The 20785-nt window shown below is 37.2% G+C and overlaps 1 protein-coding gene across 1 annotated transcript in view; it reads right to left on the minus strand.

Annotated features, from left to right (window-relative positions):
* Nucleotides 1-481: 481 nt before the first annotated feature.
* Nucleotides 482-20785, minus strand: part of Ipo9 (Importin 9) — a 55942-nt gene continuing 35638 nt past the window's right edge. The window contains exons 13-19 of the mRNA XM_083117162.1: nt 20122-20259; nt 15001-15140; nt 13186-13461; nt 11872-12038; nt 10397-10646; nt 3742-3844; nt 482-1585 (exon numbers count right to left, since the gene is read on the minus strand). Of these exons, the coding sequence (XP_082973288.1) occupies nt 1398-1585; nt 3742-3844; nt 10397-10646; nt 11872-12038; nt 13186-13461; nt 15001-15140; nt 20122-20259 (1262 nt within the window). The 3' untranslated portion in view covers nt 482-1397. The remainder of the gene's footprint in view (nt 1586-3741; nt 3845-10396; nt 10647-11871; nt 12039-13185; nt 13462-15000; nt 15141-20121; nt 20260-20785) is intronic.

Raw genomic sequence — 20785 nt, forward strand, 5'->3', positions numbered from 1 at the left:
TTGTATACTTTATTTTTTAGATTTAAGAATTTTAGCGGCTCTAAATGCTGTGGTTTTTGAAACACCTGTTTCTTGTGAGAGGTGGCGGATAGATTTCCGAGGAGACTGTTCTAACCTTAGTCCTATCTCATCGAGTTTTTCCTCGGTAAGTACACGTGGGTTTTTCTTTCCACTTTTATTCAGAACTGACCCTGTTAATCTCAACTTTTTTACAAGGTTTAATATAGTGGTTCTATGTGGAACGGGAACACCAGGAAATTTCATTGCAAAACGTCGTAGCACTTCTCCACAATTCCTCTTTCTGAAGTAACACTCGACAAGATAAATCCATTGTTATAATGTAAACTTTTGTGGTGCCATATTAAGCCACAATTTTCAATGCACGAACACGACACAACACAACTTCCAAGAGAGGATTATACTGGCATCAGTCTGCAACGTCAACAGAAAGGGAGAGAGCGAAGACAGGGAGAGCAAAAAAAAAAAACTGTAGCGTGAGACTGTCGCAGACCCCGTTTACCGGGAAAGACAATCGCTGACGCTGGGCCATTGCCTCCAAGTCTCGTAGCGAATGTCAAGGAATGCTCTGTATTTAAAAATTGGACTGGAAATAAAAGATAAGATCAAATACATGATAACAACAAGAAAAAGCTCAGGTATCAAACAATAAATGAGTTTGAAACACACTCAAAAGTTTAAACAAGTTGGAAGTTTCAAATACCTAGGTTCAACAATAACAAAAGATAATAACAGAAGAGGTAAAAGCAAGAATAACAGCAAGCAACAGATGATATCATGCATTTGGAAATATTTTAAAATCCTCACAGTGAACCGAAAGCTGAAACTATCAATGAACACGGCATCTGAAGAATTAGGACAAATTAAGAACTAGCTACACTTTACCAGAACCCAAATATAACAACTGAAATAAGAGCCAAACTTCTTACTTGGTCGGGGCACATAGAAAAGATGCAACCAGACAGAGCAGTATATAAAATCTACCAAGAAAAACAAGAAGGCAAGAGGAGGGTTGGCAGACCCAGGAAGAGATGGCTCGACCAGGCGGAAGCCCTCAAAGGAATAGACATAAGAGGGTGGAGAACTAGAGTGAAAAAAACCGAGACGAGTGGGCAGCTATCACCCAGGAGACCAATGCCCTGCATGGGCGGTAGAGCCCTGGAGTAAGTAAGTAAGTAAAAATTTGCAGCAAAAAATGGGTTAAATATGATTTCCTCTTAAATTAACTAAAATTTAAATTAGTCAATTATGTCTACAGTGAGTGGAAGACAATTTTTCATTACATGAAAATTCATTCAGACAAATGCACAAATTCAAAAAGTTCATCCTGTTTCATGTCAAGGTCAACAAATCAAAACAAATGTTCAACACATCCACTGTCACACATGAAGAGCAATTGATGCCAAAGTTTGTTTCTCTGGTATAGTTAGATGACCATTGAAGAACTGAGAGGCAGGATGTTGATTGAACTTTTGTACAAATTCTGTCAGATATGCCTGGAGGTTAATGTGGTAAATAGGGTCATCAATTGCATCTAAATCTTCATCATCAGTGTCTTCATTTGCTCCTTAAAAAAAAAAAAAAAACCAGCTGGTAAGTGAATATCACAGTAAAGAAGAGGAATAAAAATGAAGGGCTCGGGGTTAAAACATGGTAAGTTACACTTTGGTCATTACTGAGTTTAAGCAGAAAGGTTATTTAGAAGCTACGCTGTATATAAATTGTTTTCATGTTGTGTTTACCAATTTCAGAATGGACTAATAAGTCCAATGCAAATTGCATGACATGGCAATAACATCCAAAAATTGAAGGATGGATGGCTCTTTGTAACTCAATAATGACCAGAATGTCACTTACCTTACCATGTTTAACCCCCCCCCCCCCCCCACCCGTCCTTCAAATAAAAAATTACATGTATACAGTACATCAATGAATATCTCATAGCAGCACTGTATTTCTCTTTGTATTTCTTATGATGAAAATACAGTGGAACCTGCATTTTACATTTCTCAGTGAACCAAGCTGAAAAAAATTTAAAATGCAGGAAAATGTAATCAAGGAAAATTTTGTAACATTTTGCTACCCTGGGGCCATCAAGATTGAATGCATAATGTGACATTCTGGAACATAAAATTTGGGTTCCACTGTACATACTTGCTGTGAAATATGCACCTGCATGGCTCAAAGGGAGATATTTAATTTGGAAAACTTCATTTGTAACTCCAAGACTAATTTATTGGATAATCCCCAGGGGCACCTGTGTGCATAGGTAGCACAGCATGATGGATATTTCCAAACATTAGTAAAATTTCTTCTCTATTCATCATTAGTGATTGAATTGTAAATAAATGTAGCTATTCCTGAATTAATGTCAAGTGTAGCAAAATATAGAGTATGTCTATACATCTCTGATACTCTTGCATCTGTTGCAACATTTAAGTTGCTCCCATCTATATCTTTCCTTGTATTTTTTTATTACAGAGAAAAATAAAGTAAAGCAACGGTACATGCAATATTTCAATGATTTTCCAGTATGTTACAATAAGCAAAGGAATGGCAGTGAGTACAAAGGCAATGTTAATCAGATCCCACATGATTAGGTAAGGTTCCCCATGCTCATTGCACTGTTCCATGAAAGCACATAGGGGAATGTGGAGGTATGGCACATGGTATGTTTGGAGATAATGCGATCAGAACTATGCTCCAGTCACCTTCACCCCCAACCTCACTACCTATTTATTAGAGACTGGGTGAACCCCAAAGCAGCTTTATGCAGGGATAAATGCTGAAAATTTTCTACCTTATATCACCCACTCTGGGAATTAAACAAGGGACTGCTGGGTGGCAGTCAAATGCCCTGCCAACTGGATCACCATGGCTCCCCATGTGATTAAGACACTCCTAAAATTAACATATATGTCTAATATGGAGTATTCAGGTAGCTTGAGTTTCTTAACACATGTAACAATGTTTATATATTCATTAACTGTGGGTGTGTAAAAGGTGGTCCTTCCTCAACACAGCCAAATGTCAACATCACTTCCGCATGCCGGTAACTGCAGCTTATTTCAAATATAATATTTTGGCCCTTTTTGGTCTAATTTCACTGCGCTATACGGGTTTCAAACACAAGAATTTTTGTTTTAATTATGGCTGAGCAAATGCCGATGTATCGATACCAGTATCAGTTGGATTTTATTTGTTGATACTGGCTGACACTTTTCTGGCATTTTGATTGTTTGAAGGGGTCTGGAAAAATGCAGCACGATACTTTTGGGTAGTCTAATTATCCTGAAAGTTATGCAAAATTTGATGTTTCCATTTATTTTGTACCAAGATTATGTGACAAAACTATATTTTTGTGACACATATTTTTATATTCTGATGTAATTTTTTTTATATTTTAAAGCAAAACTCTGGTAAATGGATGCTTATAATTGGAGTGGAATACTTATTTACTAATAGTAATTTGAACAACATCTAACTGTTACAATTTTCAAGCATCAGCATTGGTACCTGTAAGAGTATCAGTATGAGTATTGGTTAAAAGTGGTATCAGCTCAGTGCTAGTCCCAATTCATCAGGCTTGCCCTTTATCTTATCGTAGTGAAATGTGTTGTCCTCATAAGATGTGATGGGTGCAAATAGCTTAAGAGGTGATTAATTCCCACACTTAAAAAAAATAGCAAAATGCTTATTATCACTATTTTAACTCAGACTTACCTGATGACAAGTCTATGACTGAACCTAAAATTGAAGAAATTGGCACTCCTTGATTTTCAACATTACTGCCTTCATCGCAGAAGTCATTCTCTTCGTCATCAGTCTGCAAAGAAAGACAATTTATTAAGTGTTTGATTTAAATTATTCTCTCACCTAAAAACAAGCATCTAGTAGTACAATACACTGAAATGTTGAACATTGGTACTGACAGAAATCCACATACAAGTGATATCAGGTAACAGTACCATTACATGTGTGCGGTAGTCAACTGCAAGTGTTGCAGCATGCATATGGTAGACCCAAATTGCATGGAGGTCCAAAGTCTTTGGCTCATTATTCACAGAATAAAAACCAGAGTCCCTGTTTCAGACCTGTTGCTTCAATTAATGTCTTGCACAAAGGACACAAATAGTGTTAACAGGGTGGCTACAAACAAGCAGAAATGAAATTCCCTGACTTTTCCAGGTTTTCCAGGACAAAATTTACATTTTTCCCTGACAATTACAAACTAAACTAAATCGATGTTTTTGCAAATGGAAATAATAAACTCATACAGATCCAGGCATGGATTTGTTAAGGACCAATTATCTTCTATGAAATTAACTTAATTTCTCTATTCTCTATGATATCAATTCAAACTATAATTGTGAATTTGGAAAATTATTACAATTCACAAGCTAGGGAAGGATTACGGAATTTTATTATATGCAGTAAGTTTAAAATAAAATACTTGATTATTTTTAAAGTTACGACTAAATGAGATAAGAGTGAAGACTGATTGATTAAGAAATACAATTTGTAATTTATCAGTCTCCTTATACATTCTCTGTATTATATGTTGATATATCCACTGAGGTTTGGAACCCTCTGCTTGCAAGAACCATGAGTGCGGACTTATTTTTCGATGCATAAAGCTACTTCTCTCTTCTCTGTAAAGCAAACAACTTCTTGCATATAAGTGAAACAATTGAATTGCACAAAAGAAAGTGTCATATTTCCTTACATTATCAATGGGATTTCTGCTTCAGTATCAGTATATCCAAGTGAAGTACTGTGAAACTCACAACATGCAGTTATAACATTATTGCTGACGAAAAGGGTATGTAGGTATTAGAAATTTAATGCAAGGAATTTATAGAATTGCATTGCATAGGTACCTGATTTAGTTAACCACACATAAAAACAGCAACACACTGTTAATAACAGCTTCTGAAAGTTCATATACGAGGGGCATCCTGAAAAAAGCTCTAATGGAGCCTGTTCGCAGCACTAGTGGTCTGAGAGCGTCACACACACATGCAGGCAGGAAGAAGTGGCATGTAGCTGTAACCTGGTGCAGTTGCAATGCAGCCGTTTTAGGACAGTTCTAGGTTCAAGATTGCAGCTCTCATACAGTCTCCCTCCGACTGCGATGTAGTCTACGTGTAGTAATCAGATTTTTGCATGCTCAGAATTTGGCACAGAGCCACCAGCAATCATGTGAGGTGTGCAGACCGGTAGTCGTGAGTGATAGTATGGTCAGACGATGGTGCAGACAATTCACGGAAGGCCAATTGAATGTGCACAACCCCATACAGCTGAGTACACGCAGGCCCTTTGCATCACTTCACGTGAGATCTTAGACCACTCCCTGTACGTACAGCCCTGGCCTTGCATGTACCGACTTTCATCTCTTTGTTCAACTGAAGATGTTTCTGGCAGGACAAGGATTTGACAGCTACATTGCGGTAGAGATAGTTGCAGCCTTTGCTGTCAGACACATATGCCATGAGCATACAAAATTTAGTGCCATGCTACGACAAATGCTAGAACAACGGTGGTGATTATGCCGAAAATTAAGTTAGGACTCTCACTGTTACTAATGCAATAAATTACAACTGATATTCTTGTTTTATTTATGCCTAATTGGTAGGGAACTTGATTATTTTTTATTTTTTTTTAAAAAATTGTGTATTTTTTAATTTTTTACTTTTTACTATTTGGTGTTATTTCACCCAAAATTCACATTTTCATTTTGGTGCATTTTCTGGCAAATATCTGAAATTATACCTTCATGGTGTTTTTAAACTACTGTTTCAAATTGTAAGTCACATGGCCTATGCCTCTTCGTGAAAGTTTGATATCTTGAAAGTTATTTTCCATACCCCCTTTTTAATATTAAGGTAAGGGTTTTAGATAAATGGAATTTTCCCTGTATATACTGAAGGGTACATAATGACCATAAGTGGCTACACAACCAAAACGTTTAAATCAATCAATCTCACATGACAAATACCAATATATTATGGCACCAAAAATTGGCATTATCTTATTTTGACTTGTTAGTGTTACGTTCCCCAAAATTTGAGTTTTGGTTTTAGAACATTTTTCTGTCAAATATACCGAAACTTAATACTCCATTGTGGTTTTAAACTATTATTTTAAATTGTACGTCACATGGTCTATGTATTTTCGTGACAGTTTGATATGTTGGAACAGATTTTTGAGGAAGTAAAAGTAAAGTGCTCCCCTGCACTTTGCCATGAAGACGTATAGGGGTGTGGAGTTAGGGCCTCACATTTTCTTGATCATGGCTGAAGGTGGGGTGATGTGATCAGCACCACACTCCTCAAAGTTTCCTCCAGGTACCCACTTGATATGATGCTGAGTGGACACCGGAGCAGTTTGAATAGGTGGAAAAGATCCCTGATCTCCCCCACAGGGGATTGACCCCGGGTCTCTCGCAAGGTAGTCAGATGCCCTTATGACTGAGTTCCATTATTTCTCGCTCGACAAATGCCAATGGTGAGCAATTAGCTTGGTAATCCAAAACACATCTCACGTGACAAATACTGAAGATGTGGCTCCAGTGTGACGATAGATACGCACTCGATCTCCTGTTAGAACCCTGCCACTTTGCTCTGATGCAAATGGTTTTGATAGAAGTTGAAAAAATCGTGGGAAATACATGATTTAATGTGGCTGTCTGAATTATTCCATGTATAACAAGCATTATAGTATACTCTTGAATAAAATGTTGGAAAACTTGCAAGTTCTATGTACACAAAAATGGCCTAGAAGTAGAAACGACAAGAATTTTGGATTTCTTGGAATTTTTCGTTGTTTTAGGACATTTTTTAAAAAAATTGATAAAAACACCAACAATTCGCATTATTTCGATATTTCGAACGAGCGAAAAATGTGTCATCACTGTCATAAACACAACTTCGCAGCAATTAACATTTTTCACGGTTTTCGCGTTTGCGAAAAATCAATGTCCCTACTAATCGGAAATTACTTTCTGACCACCCCTTGTATAAATCAGTAGATGGAAAGTGAAAATTTAGCAGGGCTGGCAGAAAAAAGTCAATTCTTGAAGAAAGTGATTTGCTTTTATGATTGAATGATTCCAGTAAATATGATGATAAAATATTATGTATTTTTTATTATATTTCATAATATTGCACATTAACTTCACTCAGTCAGAGATTAATGACCATCTCTCACGAGTTTAAACAGACAGGACAGAGAGTGACGTTAATTTCATTGCAATACTAGTGTTGCAGTAAATTTGAGGTTGGGAGCATGCACTTGCTAATTTTTATAACGTTCACCAATGCAGATTTATGATTCGCTTTTTCGTGATAGTATTCAATATATATCCCGTTTTGTCAGATTCTTCTTGATATCTAAGAATAGTGCAATGTCATTGTAAAAATATCTTAACTTGTGCGAAACCAGTAATACATCAGGTTCTGATGTGCACAAGGGGGGGGGGGGGGGTTGATGGGGGTTATAACCCCTCCCCCCCACCTTTGGCCCAGTATTCCTAAAAAAAAAAAAGAACGTCAAAGGTAGAAAAATATGACAAAATGAGGTCCGACTATCAAGGAAAAGTATACATAACTCCTACCATTCGAAAAATCCTGGGCACGCCACTGCTCAGGATGTTGAAAGAAAACCTTCATACGCACTGACACATTAAATAAGGTGAAGTAAGCCAGAAGAGTAATGAAATCCCAGCAGCATATTTGCGATTTTTGTTGGATGTTGCAGTCCGAAGACATCCAACAAAAATCAATTCCGTACGAGTGTCATACATGCAATTTCTGTCGCATGTTGTAGTGAGATACTTTGTCGGGTGACGATATTCGACAAAAGTCGTATGTATCAATGGAGCCTATTTGTTTCCATGTTCCTTTAGTTTACCAAAAAAATACCTTACTATGACGTCCAACAACTATCGGATGGCACCACCCGCTCCCATCCCCTCCATCTGTTGACAGTTCTGTCCCCTTAGTACTCCCATACGGGACAAGAAAAAATGATAATTCAATGCATTTTCCAAGTAATTTTTAGAGGCTTAACACATTTTTCTACCCCTCCGGGAATTTCTCTCTCTCTCTCCTCCTGCCATCATGGGTTTCTGGCACTGTGGTTGTGTTCTGCATAAAAGGGGCCTAAAAGTTGAGGTCGAAACTTAGCTACAAGATTTCCTGTTCCCGTGCAGAGTTCCATCACAATATCTCTCTATATATATATATATATTATTCAATCAAGACAAAATTCCCTGACTTTTTTTGACACCTCAAATTCCCTGACTTTTCCTGGTTTTCCATGTTTTCCAGGTCTGTCGAAAACCTTGGTTATTCATTTAAAATATTATACACTTTCTGAACTACAAAATTTATAAGAATTAAAATAATAACAGAAATAAAGGAAACTTACACAGTGGAACTCTGATTTTACATTTTCCTTCTTAATATTTTAAGCCAGCCAAGTACCACCAAAAGGCCATGTTAAATAATAGTATGTTTTTCTCAATTCATATTTGCCAAAACTCCTCTTTCCTGTTTTATACGTTTTCCCAGACTGTGACCTTCATATGCACCGACACATTAAATAAGGTGAAGTAAGCCAGAAGAGTAATGAAATAAATTTGCCAGAATATCGTCCTGTTGGCCTAGAAACTTTCTCCTCTCTTTACCCTCCCAGCTATTGCATCAGTTTCATTCACCAATCATCCCTGAACTTCTGGTGGGTAGGTTTTTCATGCAAAATAAGGAAAAGTTTTCAAAATAAATGTTGTAACGTTTGACTTTAGAGTAGAAAAGGAAGCAGTAAACCTCTTCAAAGCTTCAGCAGCAACTACCAAAATGATGGTCAGGAAGCAAGTGCATTGATCAAGATCAGCAAAGAACCATTGATATATAAGTCAGCACCTGCACTGTGTTTTTTCAGAGGCATTCATGTAGGAAAATAGCACAATGTTAAATGGGGAAAGCATGTTTATAAGAGAAGCTGAAACTGGGGGGAGACTTCAGTTGAACTTATAAAGAAAGAATAATTGGGTCTGCAGATATAGTTTGAGGTGCGAATTTAACCTCAACATATGCTATGTCTCTACTGTAAATCAAATCAAACTGGGTATACTGTACAACCCACTACCCAGCTATCTCTTGAATCACACTCAATGAGTTCTCTTTACCTCTTCCAAGAGGGAGGTTTTCCAGCATACCATATGGATCCAACCTATGTCCATATCTGTTTGTACTATTTGTTAACATCCCAAATTACTTGCGAAGTGTCAGCATATTAATGTATGCAGATGGTATAAAATTATTCTATTGCACCAGTCCAGTGAAAAATTGTTCTACACTTTAAAAAAAACTGCTGCAGGAAGGCCAAAATGGTCCTAAAAGTGGAAAGTGCAACATAAACACACACAAACCTGAATCAAGCATGAGCATACAATAGGTGCATTGGTGTGTTTTCCTCAGCACAATTAAACAAAGTATAATTCATTAGAGGGAATTTTCTGTTTAATTTCTCTGTGCCCATGATGGTAAACATATACATGATACTCTCATGCATCCAATACTTGAATACTGTAGTCCCATATGGAATTCACCACACAAAACATGACAAGTTGAAATGAAGAGTGTGCAAATGCAGTTAGTTAAATTACTATGCTTTAAGGTCATTAATATCGCCTACCATAGAAAGGACTAGTTAGGTTTGGACACGTTAATTAAAAGGTGACTCATCAGTGACATCACTTTCTGGTGGAAACTAAACAGGAATGACTGGAAAAGCAGTGAACTCTTAGAATCCATGTCTTAAGAACTCAAAAACAAAGAACATATATCTATGTTATCTGCGATTTGTGCACCATAGAGGTAAACAATATACGTTCTCTGTGCTGAAAGGGTCAACATGGCTTGCACATAAAATTGGTCATCCCCCTTCCCTCCAGTGATGTCATCAACCCACCATTGATTTTCACTGTACAGTGTGATTTTTCTTTTAGCATTCAATATCACTTAGCTTTTCCCCCATTGTTCTTCTTGATACATTATATGTCGCAAAATTGATTTTGCCATCATACCTTGTCTGCATTTGAGATTCACCCCTTCCCTTGTGGTTTCCAACTTTTTATATCTCCTGCATTTTATGTTATTTATCTTTAGGTCTTAAAAAAATTTAAAATCGTGGTTCCACTGCATTAATAGAAAAACCTTAACAAAGCACTTTTTCTGTAATCATAAATCCATATAATTTTTACTCTTACTTCTAATTTCATTCTTAGTATTAGATGAAACTCTTCTCTGTGTGGGAAAGTGTATTTTTAATCATGTATTAATATTTGCTTGTTTAATTAAAATTAATACCTTACCTCACTCTCACCATTACTTAAAGCCAAATTATGTTCAATCACATCAGCGAGTTCATATATAATCAACTTGTACATCTTCACTAATATAGGTATCTGTGTCCACTGATCAGGATTGGCTTGGGTTTGCGACCTTGTCCTGTACACTACCGATGCATCTACAAGCAACAGGTCTCCTTTTACTGTGATTTCCTTCAAAGGATTATCCTCTGATGCCAAACCATATTCCAGTAGTTTGCATAATGCAATAGTGCTGTAACACAAAGACATTAAAATCAATTTAAAATTCTTCAAATTTATGACTTCAAATCTGCTAATACAAATAAGCCTGTGCCGGCACCCACGGTGGAGTGGGTAGCACATCACGCTACGATGCCAGGGGTCCTGGCTTCGAATCCCTGCCTGGGCATGAATGTTTGAGAGTGTCCATTCATCAATTCCATCATATCATCACTCATCCCATCTTCACAAATTAGCCAAACGTGGCACAAAAGCGAAGTAAAAAAAAAAGCAAATCAATCAACAAATGAGCCTGCAAAACTTACAAATTTCCAAACAGGATTAAATATGAAATATAAATATACAATCCTGAATTAGTTATCAACATGTGCACAAGTGTTGTGCTAGAATATATGCACAGAAAGGGTAATCGGGACTGATGTACAGTTTAAAGTGGGATCGTTTGCTGGGTATCAAACCCATGACCCATTGAATACAAGGCAACAACATTACCACTGTGCCACCGGGAAGCCTAAATGCAAATTTGATTATATGCTATGAACCTGATAAAAAATAGCATTTTATGCTATTAAAAACATGCATAATACAACTTTCCTGAAGACCTACTGCAAAAATAAAGTTATCAGAATTGATTATGAAGAAAATATGAAATAAAACATTCAGAATTTCTTGAAACATCTATCCAATTCACACCCTAAACAAGCATGACTTGGGCTTTCTATTTTAGGTGAATTGGATGAACTGATTTATTTTACTTCACGTTTCTGTCACTTATGGCTAATTGCAAAGATGAGGATGTATGATGATAAGATGAGAGATATGAAGGGATACAGAAGATTGAAATTGAACAACAGAATTCCTTATGAAGGAAAAAAGCTTCTACTAGCACTGTTTAATGTCAAATACTTAAATTTTAATTTGAGTGTTTCAATCCAGGCAACATGTATATTTTCTTGCGCTTTCTCTTTCATGTATTTTTCTCTTAAATGCTAGAAATTTTGATCTTCTGCCAGCCCCAAAAACTGTTCTGAGACTAAATATTTAGACAAAATTTCCATCAACAGAGCCTTTCGTTTCTGGGCAAATAGATATACTGGTGTATTCAAGTAATCATTACTCATTTCCAGTGTGTGTTCATACTCTGCGAAATGATGAAAATTTAAGAATTTTTATTTACCAATATATCAGGTCTCTTCAAATACAAAGAGTGCAACAGAAAGAAAAATTAAAATACTTACAAAATCTTTCTTTCATATGCTCCAACAAATAAGTGCTGTTTTGAGCACCATTCTGAAAACACATATTGAAGAGCAGATTGTCCAGTTGGGCCAGGAATTTTAGCTAGGAATCCTAATACTGCATCAAACTGAGAATGTACTAAATTTGCATACACTAACAGAAGGCTCTGAAAATAAAAATACATTAGTTTAATTACAATGTAATTCAGAGAAATTCAATGAAGTAATACGAGGGCTATTTCTTTTTCAACCTCCAATAGGGCATGGAAACAAAACCACAGTGAATAGCAAAATGGGTTTATTGACAAATGTTACACACACATTTCATCTACTTTTCAAGTAATCACCAAGAAGATTCAGACATTTATCGTACCGATGCACCAGCTTTCCAATACCCTCTGCAAAAAAAGGTGCCACCTGTCTGTTGAGCCAGGTGTGCACGGTGTCCTGAAGCTCCTCATTGGTGTGGAAGCACTCATTGCCGGGAAAAGGTGAAAGTCACTCAGTGCCAGGTCTGGGGTATAGAGAGGGTGAACAAACACTTCCCAGTGGAATCGTTGAAGAAGGTCTTGGGTTGATGCAGCAACATGCTGTCGGGCGTTGTCATGAATCAAGACAATGCTTGAAGACTGCATGCCTCTCTGTTTGTTTTGGATGGCTCTGCGTAGTCTGTGCAATGTCTCACAGTATGCAGCCTCATTGATTGTGGTTGCTGGCTCCATACAGTCAACCAGTAACACCTCGCACTTGGTGGGAGTCGATTGTAGCAGACATCTCTACACGCTCGTCTCTCAGCTTCAACTGAAGCGTTGGCCTTGGCAGTGGTGGTGGTAGTGGCAGGGGAGACACCAATCATGTTGGGTGATGCCCCGCTTCTAGCGCTTCATGGGCCACCTGGCAGTGCCATCGGAGGTTGAAAAAACTAGCCCTCGTATTTAATCGTGCAACACATTATTGAGGAGGAGGATATAAATCAATCACTGATTTACTTGGCATGTTCAGTCAAAATTAGGATGTGATAAAGGTATATTAATGCATCAATAAAATTGCTGATTCAATATAACAGAAGTGAGTGCACCATTTTGTAAAATTAATTTCTATTATGCAGCTTCCTTCTTGTTATTTTAAAGCAAAAATGCATCAGTGTCATTAAGTCAATGAGGTGTACAAAACATTCAAGTTCTTAATGAAACGTATTTCACTTTATATCAGATCATCACAACATCAGCTATTCCTATTGCTAAACATTCCATGTTGGACCATCTCTATAACAAAAACCTACTATCTCACTTTACATATTTTCCTTTACCTTACCTGCATGACGCTTGCAGCTTCTACTCGCTGCATTTTACTTAGGACAGCCTTGAGTAGAAACTCAAGTTCATCACCCAAGACATCTCCTGTTTTCTTGATTAGGGTTACAACCAATCTTCCCACAAACATTGCAGTAAATTCTGAAGTGTTTGGACTCAGCAAAAGCACGGTAATCTGCATAACATACCACAAGCCAGTACGACCATCGTGATCTTGAAAATTGCACACCTGGTATGGAGCAACAGATAGATAGCATCTTATGCATTCGCCTCCACTCTGAAAAACACAAATTTACACACTCGTACTAAAAAAGTCTTTGGATTAATAGACCATAATATACAGTGAAATAATATTACTTCTTTCTTGTTGTTAAATTCCTTCTAAAACATTATACCAACCTGAACACGGGGATCTTAAATAGGGATGTAACTTGCCCCTCCCGATTAGTACTTGTTGATGGTAGAGACAGCCCTGAATGGGCAGGTACAAATATCTAACTATTCATTAAAATAGACTCATGATTCGTTTTAGACTGAAGTGAGCAATGCGAATGGCAGAATGGGTGTAGACTAGCTTACCCTGTTCGGTTTAGAAATAAGACCAGTAGCTCCTGCTTCTCCGATGATTCCAGATTAAAAGACCTCGTGTCGCTCTCATGCGCACCTATTTAAACCCTCGCTTGGCCTCTCGTCACCTCTTGCCAAAGGCCAGTGTTCTTACCATTTCCTGTGAAAGGCTTACCCAACACATTTCTGAACAGGAACTGACAAGGTCTGCCAGGGTCAATATTTCTTAATCGAACAGGGCATGGTACGATATTACTTCTTTCTTGTTGTTAAATTCCTTCTAATACATTATACCCACAAATATCGATTGTGTAGTAGTATCTTACTCACACTTGAATTCCCCCCTCCTTTACGCTTTCCCACTTTTTACGTTTTTTATTTATGGATCCCTGAAAAACGTAAAATCAGGGTTCCATGTATTCCAATTAGGATAGAAATTCTGTGTTAAGTTTTCATATCAAATTTAGGATTTAATTTACAACAACAACACTGAAATTTAATTTTATGCAAAGAATGTAAACCTGAAATATGGTTTGCTTTTGTTTATATATATATATGCACCACAAATATGTATCTCTATGCAATACACTCCAAATAAATATGTTCTCAAATTTGGAATTTGACAGTCTATGCTCACTCACATGAAAGTAGTTAGTTTCTAGGAGGATGTTTCAATGTTCAGCATCAAAAATGAAAAGTTTTATTTCAAACTTGTATTACAAATTGTATTATATACTCAATGTTTTTCTCCAAATGGAAAATGGCAGCATGCTTGATACAAAATAATGTACATCACATATACTGTGTATCAACTGCTAGGTTAACTTAAATCATAGGACTGGCTGATGGAAGCACCTTACCATGAATTCAAACCCATTGATATTGGAGGATACACTCATTACCTCTGTCTTACCAACTTAGTTCTATTATCAATTCTTGTAACCTGACTAAATACAAAACTAAAATATGATTGCTTCATTGACTACTTTCCATTTTTTTAAAAACTTAATATAGAATGAATTAGAAATTATAAGAAACAACAAGAGTAACAAAAAATATATATTTCTGTTTACAGATTTAAGTTATAAGAGCACTTCAGAACACAATGAAATTGAAGGTGTAGGCTAAAAAATAAAGAAAACCTATATTATGGTGTTACCTTCATACATTACATTTGATTAGTTGTGTCTCTGTTTACTACTCCCTATATTAACCTTTTTTAAACAGATGTTCTGTGGCATATACATACTTGCATTGTTGAGCTATCATCACTTCTCATGACACAATCACATACAGCATAAAAAGTTGGTTCCATTAAAAGGTTGTTTAGTGGGTTTTGAGAATACCTTATGAGAATTTGCAAAACATCCAGAGCAGTTGCGTGAAGCCCTAGGGGAAAGAGATCGGAAATTAAAAGTTGCAGCACAGGATTTTCAGTACAACAGCACCCTATTTTAAGTTATTTCATGTACTTTGTAACATAAAAAACACTTACCTTATCCCATTAAGGGCCAAACATTAAAATAATGAGGCAACTGACAAACACATAGCAGTCTTGCAATGTTTGTGACCCAATTTGAACAAATTTCAGCACAAAAAAATTTTGGAACACTGGTATGAGCAGAAAAAAATGTTGTGTTAACACAGAATTGGCCTTTAGGGTATATTTCTCATACAACATAAATTTCTGGATTCTTGGTTACTTTATGTCGGATAAATGTGGGAATATCAAAGATAAAAATAGATAGTCGGATTGATGATATATATTTTTGGATAATGTACAATTTGTATTATTCACTGTATATTAATATACAGGGTGGCCCATAATTATGTATATGATGTTTGACTGACTGCAGTATTTCAAATACTGGACAAGAAAGTTTTGATTTGGCAACACTGTGTAGCCTTTATTGTCTGCATGACCGGACATTAATGACCTGTGGTGGCAAGATGGAGCACCGCCACACTATGCCATACCAGTGCAAGAGTGGCTGAACGAAACATTCCCGCAATGCTGGATCGGTCGACGTGGGTCTGTGGAGTGGCCATCTTGGTCTCCCGATTTGTCACCACCGGACTTTTTCTTATGGGGACAAAGTGTATCAACATCACATACGCAATTTGGCCGAGCTACAGCCAGTTATCACAGAAGCATTCCACAGGATACCAGTACTGCTGTGTCAAGCTACTTGTGACTATGTTGCTCCTTGTCTCCAGGCATGTATGGATTTGGATGGTGCATTGGAGAACAGAGATTAAAAACTTGCAAGGTTTGAGATTAATGTGTATATGTTCATGTTCCATTATGTTGTTGTTAATAAAATTGCTAGTTTCTTTACCATAGTTTGTGAAACATCATATACATAATTATGGGCCACCCTGTATATTTAGATAATGTGCAATTCGTGTTATTCACTGTCTGATTGTAATGGTAATGGTATTAATATACAGGGTGTATATTTGGATAATGTACAATTTGTATTATTCAGTGTGTGTATTAATATACAGGGTGTACCTAAAGTACCATTACAATAAAAAATGCAAGGGGGTGATATTAGGAGATTGTGGGGGGGAGGGGGGCAGGCGATTGGTCCATCATGGCTTATCCATCTCCCACGGTAATGTCTATCCAGAAAATCCTGAACATTATTAGACCAATGCAGGGGTGCTTTCTCTGGGGGAGTATTTACTGTTCAAGCATATCACAGTAAATTTTCCCTGCAATCAGTCCTCCATTAAGAAAAATGGGCCTAGAACACAAATGGCAACAACAAATAAACTCTTTGAGCTGAAGAACACTTTGCAAAAAACACACTGCTCTATGCCATGTGGTATAAGAGTTATGTTTGAATATAATGGTGATGGTACTTTAGGGACATCCTGTATGTTAATATGCAGGCAGTGAATAATACAATTGTACATTATCCAAATAAAATATATTATGAATCTGGCTATCTATTTTTATCTTTGATATTCCGACATTTATCCAACATAAAATAGCCAAGAAAACAGATATTTACGATCAATGAGAAATACAACCCTAGAGGTCAACAATGCGTTAACCCAACATTTTTTTGAAAGTACAGAAATGCCATTAATGGTTCCATTCTTACATTTTAGGTGATTTTATCTTAAATGTTATCAATTAAAGTAGTATATCACAAATTTTAATCAGTTCAAGGTTATAAAAAGTCATCATCATCCTTTGCCATTCCCTGCCTCTAGCTGGGTCAACATTGAAGTCAAGCCTCTCCATTTTTTCCTTGTCTTCCACCATTCTTCTCTTTCCACAGTGTTCCAACCTTGTCCTCTTCTCCTAACACTCTCTGCTATCTGCGCTTTTCACAGACATCTTGGTCTCCCCCTTGGCCTTATTCCTACTCCTTGTGCATTGTAAGCTCTTACTGGTAGTCTTTCAGCATCCATCCTCTTCATGTGCCCAAACCATCTCATCTGTGCCTGATCTATCCTGTCCTGAACCTTCACCACACCCACTGTCTGTCGGATCTCTTCATTCCTTATTCTATCCCTTCTAGTCTTCCCCAACATAATCCTTAAAAATTTCATCTCCACTGCCTGCATCTTTCTTTTGTCTCCCTCTGTCATTGTCCAAGTCTTTGCTCCATACGTAATTATTGGCACATGGTATGTGTTATATATTACCTTCTTCCATTTCATAGGTACATCCCTGTTCCATCTTAATCTTCAAATGATTTGATATAGTCCACCACCCATTTGTCCTGTTCTGTTTACTTCCTCATCTATTCTTCCACTTCTCACAATTATGCTTCTTAGATATTTTAAGCTCTCCACTACCCTCAACTCTTCTGTATCCATCTTTATTCTTGGTTCATTTCGGACTCAGTTTTTTGTTATTAGCACCTTGCTCTTTCCTGCTCTTCAGATTTCCTCATTCCAAATATCAAGCTGTATCTGTACCATTACTTCTCTGTTCCCCCATATTACTAAGTCATCCGCGAACAACAGGGCCTTCATCTCTTCCTCTCCTATCTTCTTCCCCACCTCTTCGTTAATTGCATCCATTGTAATTATGAAGAGCAATAGGGAAAGAGCACTTCCCTGTTTTAGTCCATTACTTATACTGAACCACTCTGTTCTTCCACTGGTGTCTTCCTTCACACAGCTCTGGTTGCCATACTTGTAAGTGCCTTTCCTGCATTTGCCTTATAGTGAATATCAACTCTATTGTTGATCTGCCTCTTCTAAATCCATACTGTTCCTCTCTCATGTTCAGCTCTGTTACTTCCCTTATTCTTTTCTCTAATATTTTCTCATACACCTTTGCTGAGTGGCACATAAGTGTTATTCCTCTTTAGTTTTTACATTCCTTTCTGTCACCCTTCTTGAATATGGGAACTTTTGTCCAATCTCTTGGCACTTCTCTCTCTTGCAACACTGTTTTCAACACTGTACAGCCACTGCACACCAATCACTCCTGCTTCTAGTATAATTTCCACTGGCACTTCATCTACTCCTCCTTTCAATTTTGTTTCGCTCATTCCAAAGATGTTGATTCCTCTTCTCTCCATTAGATCTACAATTTCTTCAGTCCTTCCTGTCAGTGTTCCAATATTCAATATCCCTATTGGTAGCCTGCGTTGTCTCCAATTTCCAGTTCGGTATGCTTCTTTCTTTAATCGAATTTTCTATGTTTTCGGCTGTCGGCTAATCTGGCCTGTCACAGCCTACACCTGAGGGTTCCCAGGTACACCCTTGTTTTCTGTTAGGGTTCCAACTCCCTTAGACTTTATGGAACCCTCCAGGCCCACAAGGCAGTGGGGGCAAACACTTTTATGGTGGTGTTTATTCGCCATGACACAAGGCTGTCGATGGGTATTTGTGGTATTTGCTGAGTATGTCCATGCTACTGGACACCCTCCACACCCAATAGACTTGCTGCCTCAGTGTGGGACTGCATATTTATGTTTCCCCTTATTTGCAGCTTCCCCTCATATCTGAGGGAGGTTTCACAGTCACTATCCGCTACCTGTGACCCGTCCAGTTGCCGAGGCTCACACCAGATTATGAAAAGTATTCTTTATAATAAAAGCAAGTGACTGCTTCTGATATAATCAAAAAGACAAGATTTGACGATATATGTTAAATTTGATGTAAAAATAAAAATTACATTTGAAGAATCAGTACATCAATTTACGAATGTGAACAAGCTGATAGAATTCCAACAAATAGTTTGCCTGAAATAAAAATAAAAAAAATGTTGTGTTAACACATCGTTGGCCTCTAATGGGTTAAGTTTACAAAAGTTTATGTTAATTTTGTGTAAATAGAAAAGGTTGAGAACTATAAAAACATTACACCATTTTCTCACCTTCCTTGAAATTAGGAAAGTGCTGTGAGGTAGTTTACGTTAACTCAATGAGGATGTGTTCGGTGGCGGTTCATCCTTGGCAAACTGAATGAATAAATGTTGATGAATTCATGCAAATGAATTATAAAACACCCATTTATTCCGATAGTAATAATAATCTAATACAAGCACAGACAGATGCAAGTTTAGGTGCTAGATTGGCCAGGATTTACCGAAGTTTTGTGAGGACCTCCTCTCCCTATGCTCTCTCATTCCTGTCTCTAATCAAACTCCCTCACTCTCGCTTCCTCCTTTCCTCCAAAACTCCGACCATTCACCTATCTACGTCAACACCCTTACCACATCTTGCCCTGACTCCGCTCATGCTGACACTTACACTACCTCGTTCCTCATTCTTTCCAAACACACCACAATTGTCATCTTAACTGAAATTCTATTTACCATGAAATAATAAATAAACATGTGTAAAAAGTGTTACTTTGCTACTAACTCATGCTCAAGTTAGAGAATGCACAAGTTCATCCAATCATTTTCTGATGATGAATCATCATAACAAATAAAAAATCTTATTTTGTAACTTTAATATCACCATAAATTTGGCACACACAGGAGATGTACAATGTAGAAATTTCAGCAAAAAATGCAGGCTTGACCAGAATTCGAACCCAGGTCTCTGGCAGACTGTACCATTGCTCTACCAACTGAGCTACTGAGCCAGCTCTGGTTTCACCTAATTTTTCGCTGTTGCTGTTTTACCTGCGTGGAATTGTCTCCCAGTGCTACCGCAATGGTATCTGTTGACATCATCAGTGTTTCAAAGGCAACAGATCTCATTGTGGTAGCACAGGCAGAGACAATTCAACAAAGGTAAAACAGCAACAATGAAAAATCAGGCAAAACCAGGGCTGGCTCTGCAGCTCAGTTGGCAGAGCAGTGGCATGGTATGCCAAAGACTCAGGTACGAGTTATGGTTGAGCCTGCATTTCTTGCTGAACTTTCTGCATATATAATATCACCAACCTGACTGAATCCTTTCCGCTGGGGCATTCAATATGCTAACTATTGTAGGCACCAAACGCTGCTGCAAAGGTAATAAGCACTTAGGGTTCTTAGAGAGTTCCTTGAATATATCTTGAGCAAGTGATATTATCACAGGATCTAGAAGAGAAGAAAGAAAGGATGTATATATGCACACCACACGATGAATTACACTCACATATATCATAACAGTAACACCATGCAAAATTATATCAAGGCCAACAAATGAACCAAAGTTCTTGGAAACTCATGCCAAAGCTATTAAATCCTCGGCAGGCTACTCCGAAAATTTCAACAATGTATTAAGTGATCCCCAAGTAAATCAAAATACCAACTGGTACTTACTTTAAAGGTAACTGATAATTACTTCCAAATAAGGTACCAATGTTATTTTTACATATTGTTAATATTATATAGAGATATAATGTTCAACTTGCAAGGCAAGAAATTTATTTTTATTAATATAGTCTGTACTTTCACACTAATTTTATGACTAAATAATTACGTAATGACCTTTGAAAAATCCTACATATATGATGGACTGCTACAATACTATCATCAATTATCCTAGAAAAAAGTATGGTAGGTCATATACTAGTATTTTTAACAATATACAGAAATGGGAGAGATATATGATACTCATAGC

Source organism: Lepisma saccharinum, chromosome 2, assembly GCF_977018435.1.
Source record: "Lepisma saccharinum chromosome 2, izLepSacc3.1, whole genome shotgun sequence".
Classification (NCBI taxonomy): domain Eukaryota; kingdom Metazoa; phylum Arthropoda; class Insecta; order Zygentoma; family Lepismatidae; genus Lepisma; species Lepisma saccharinum.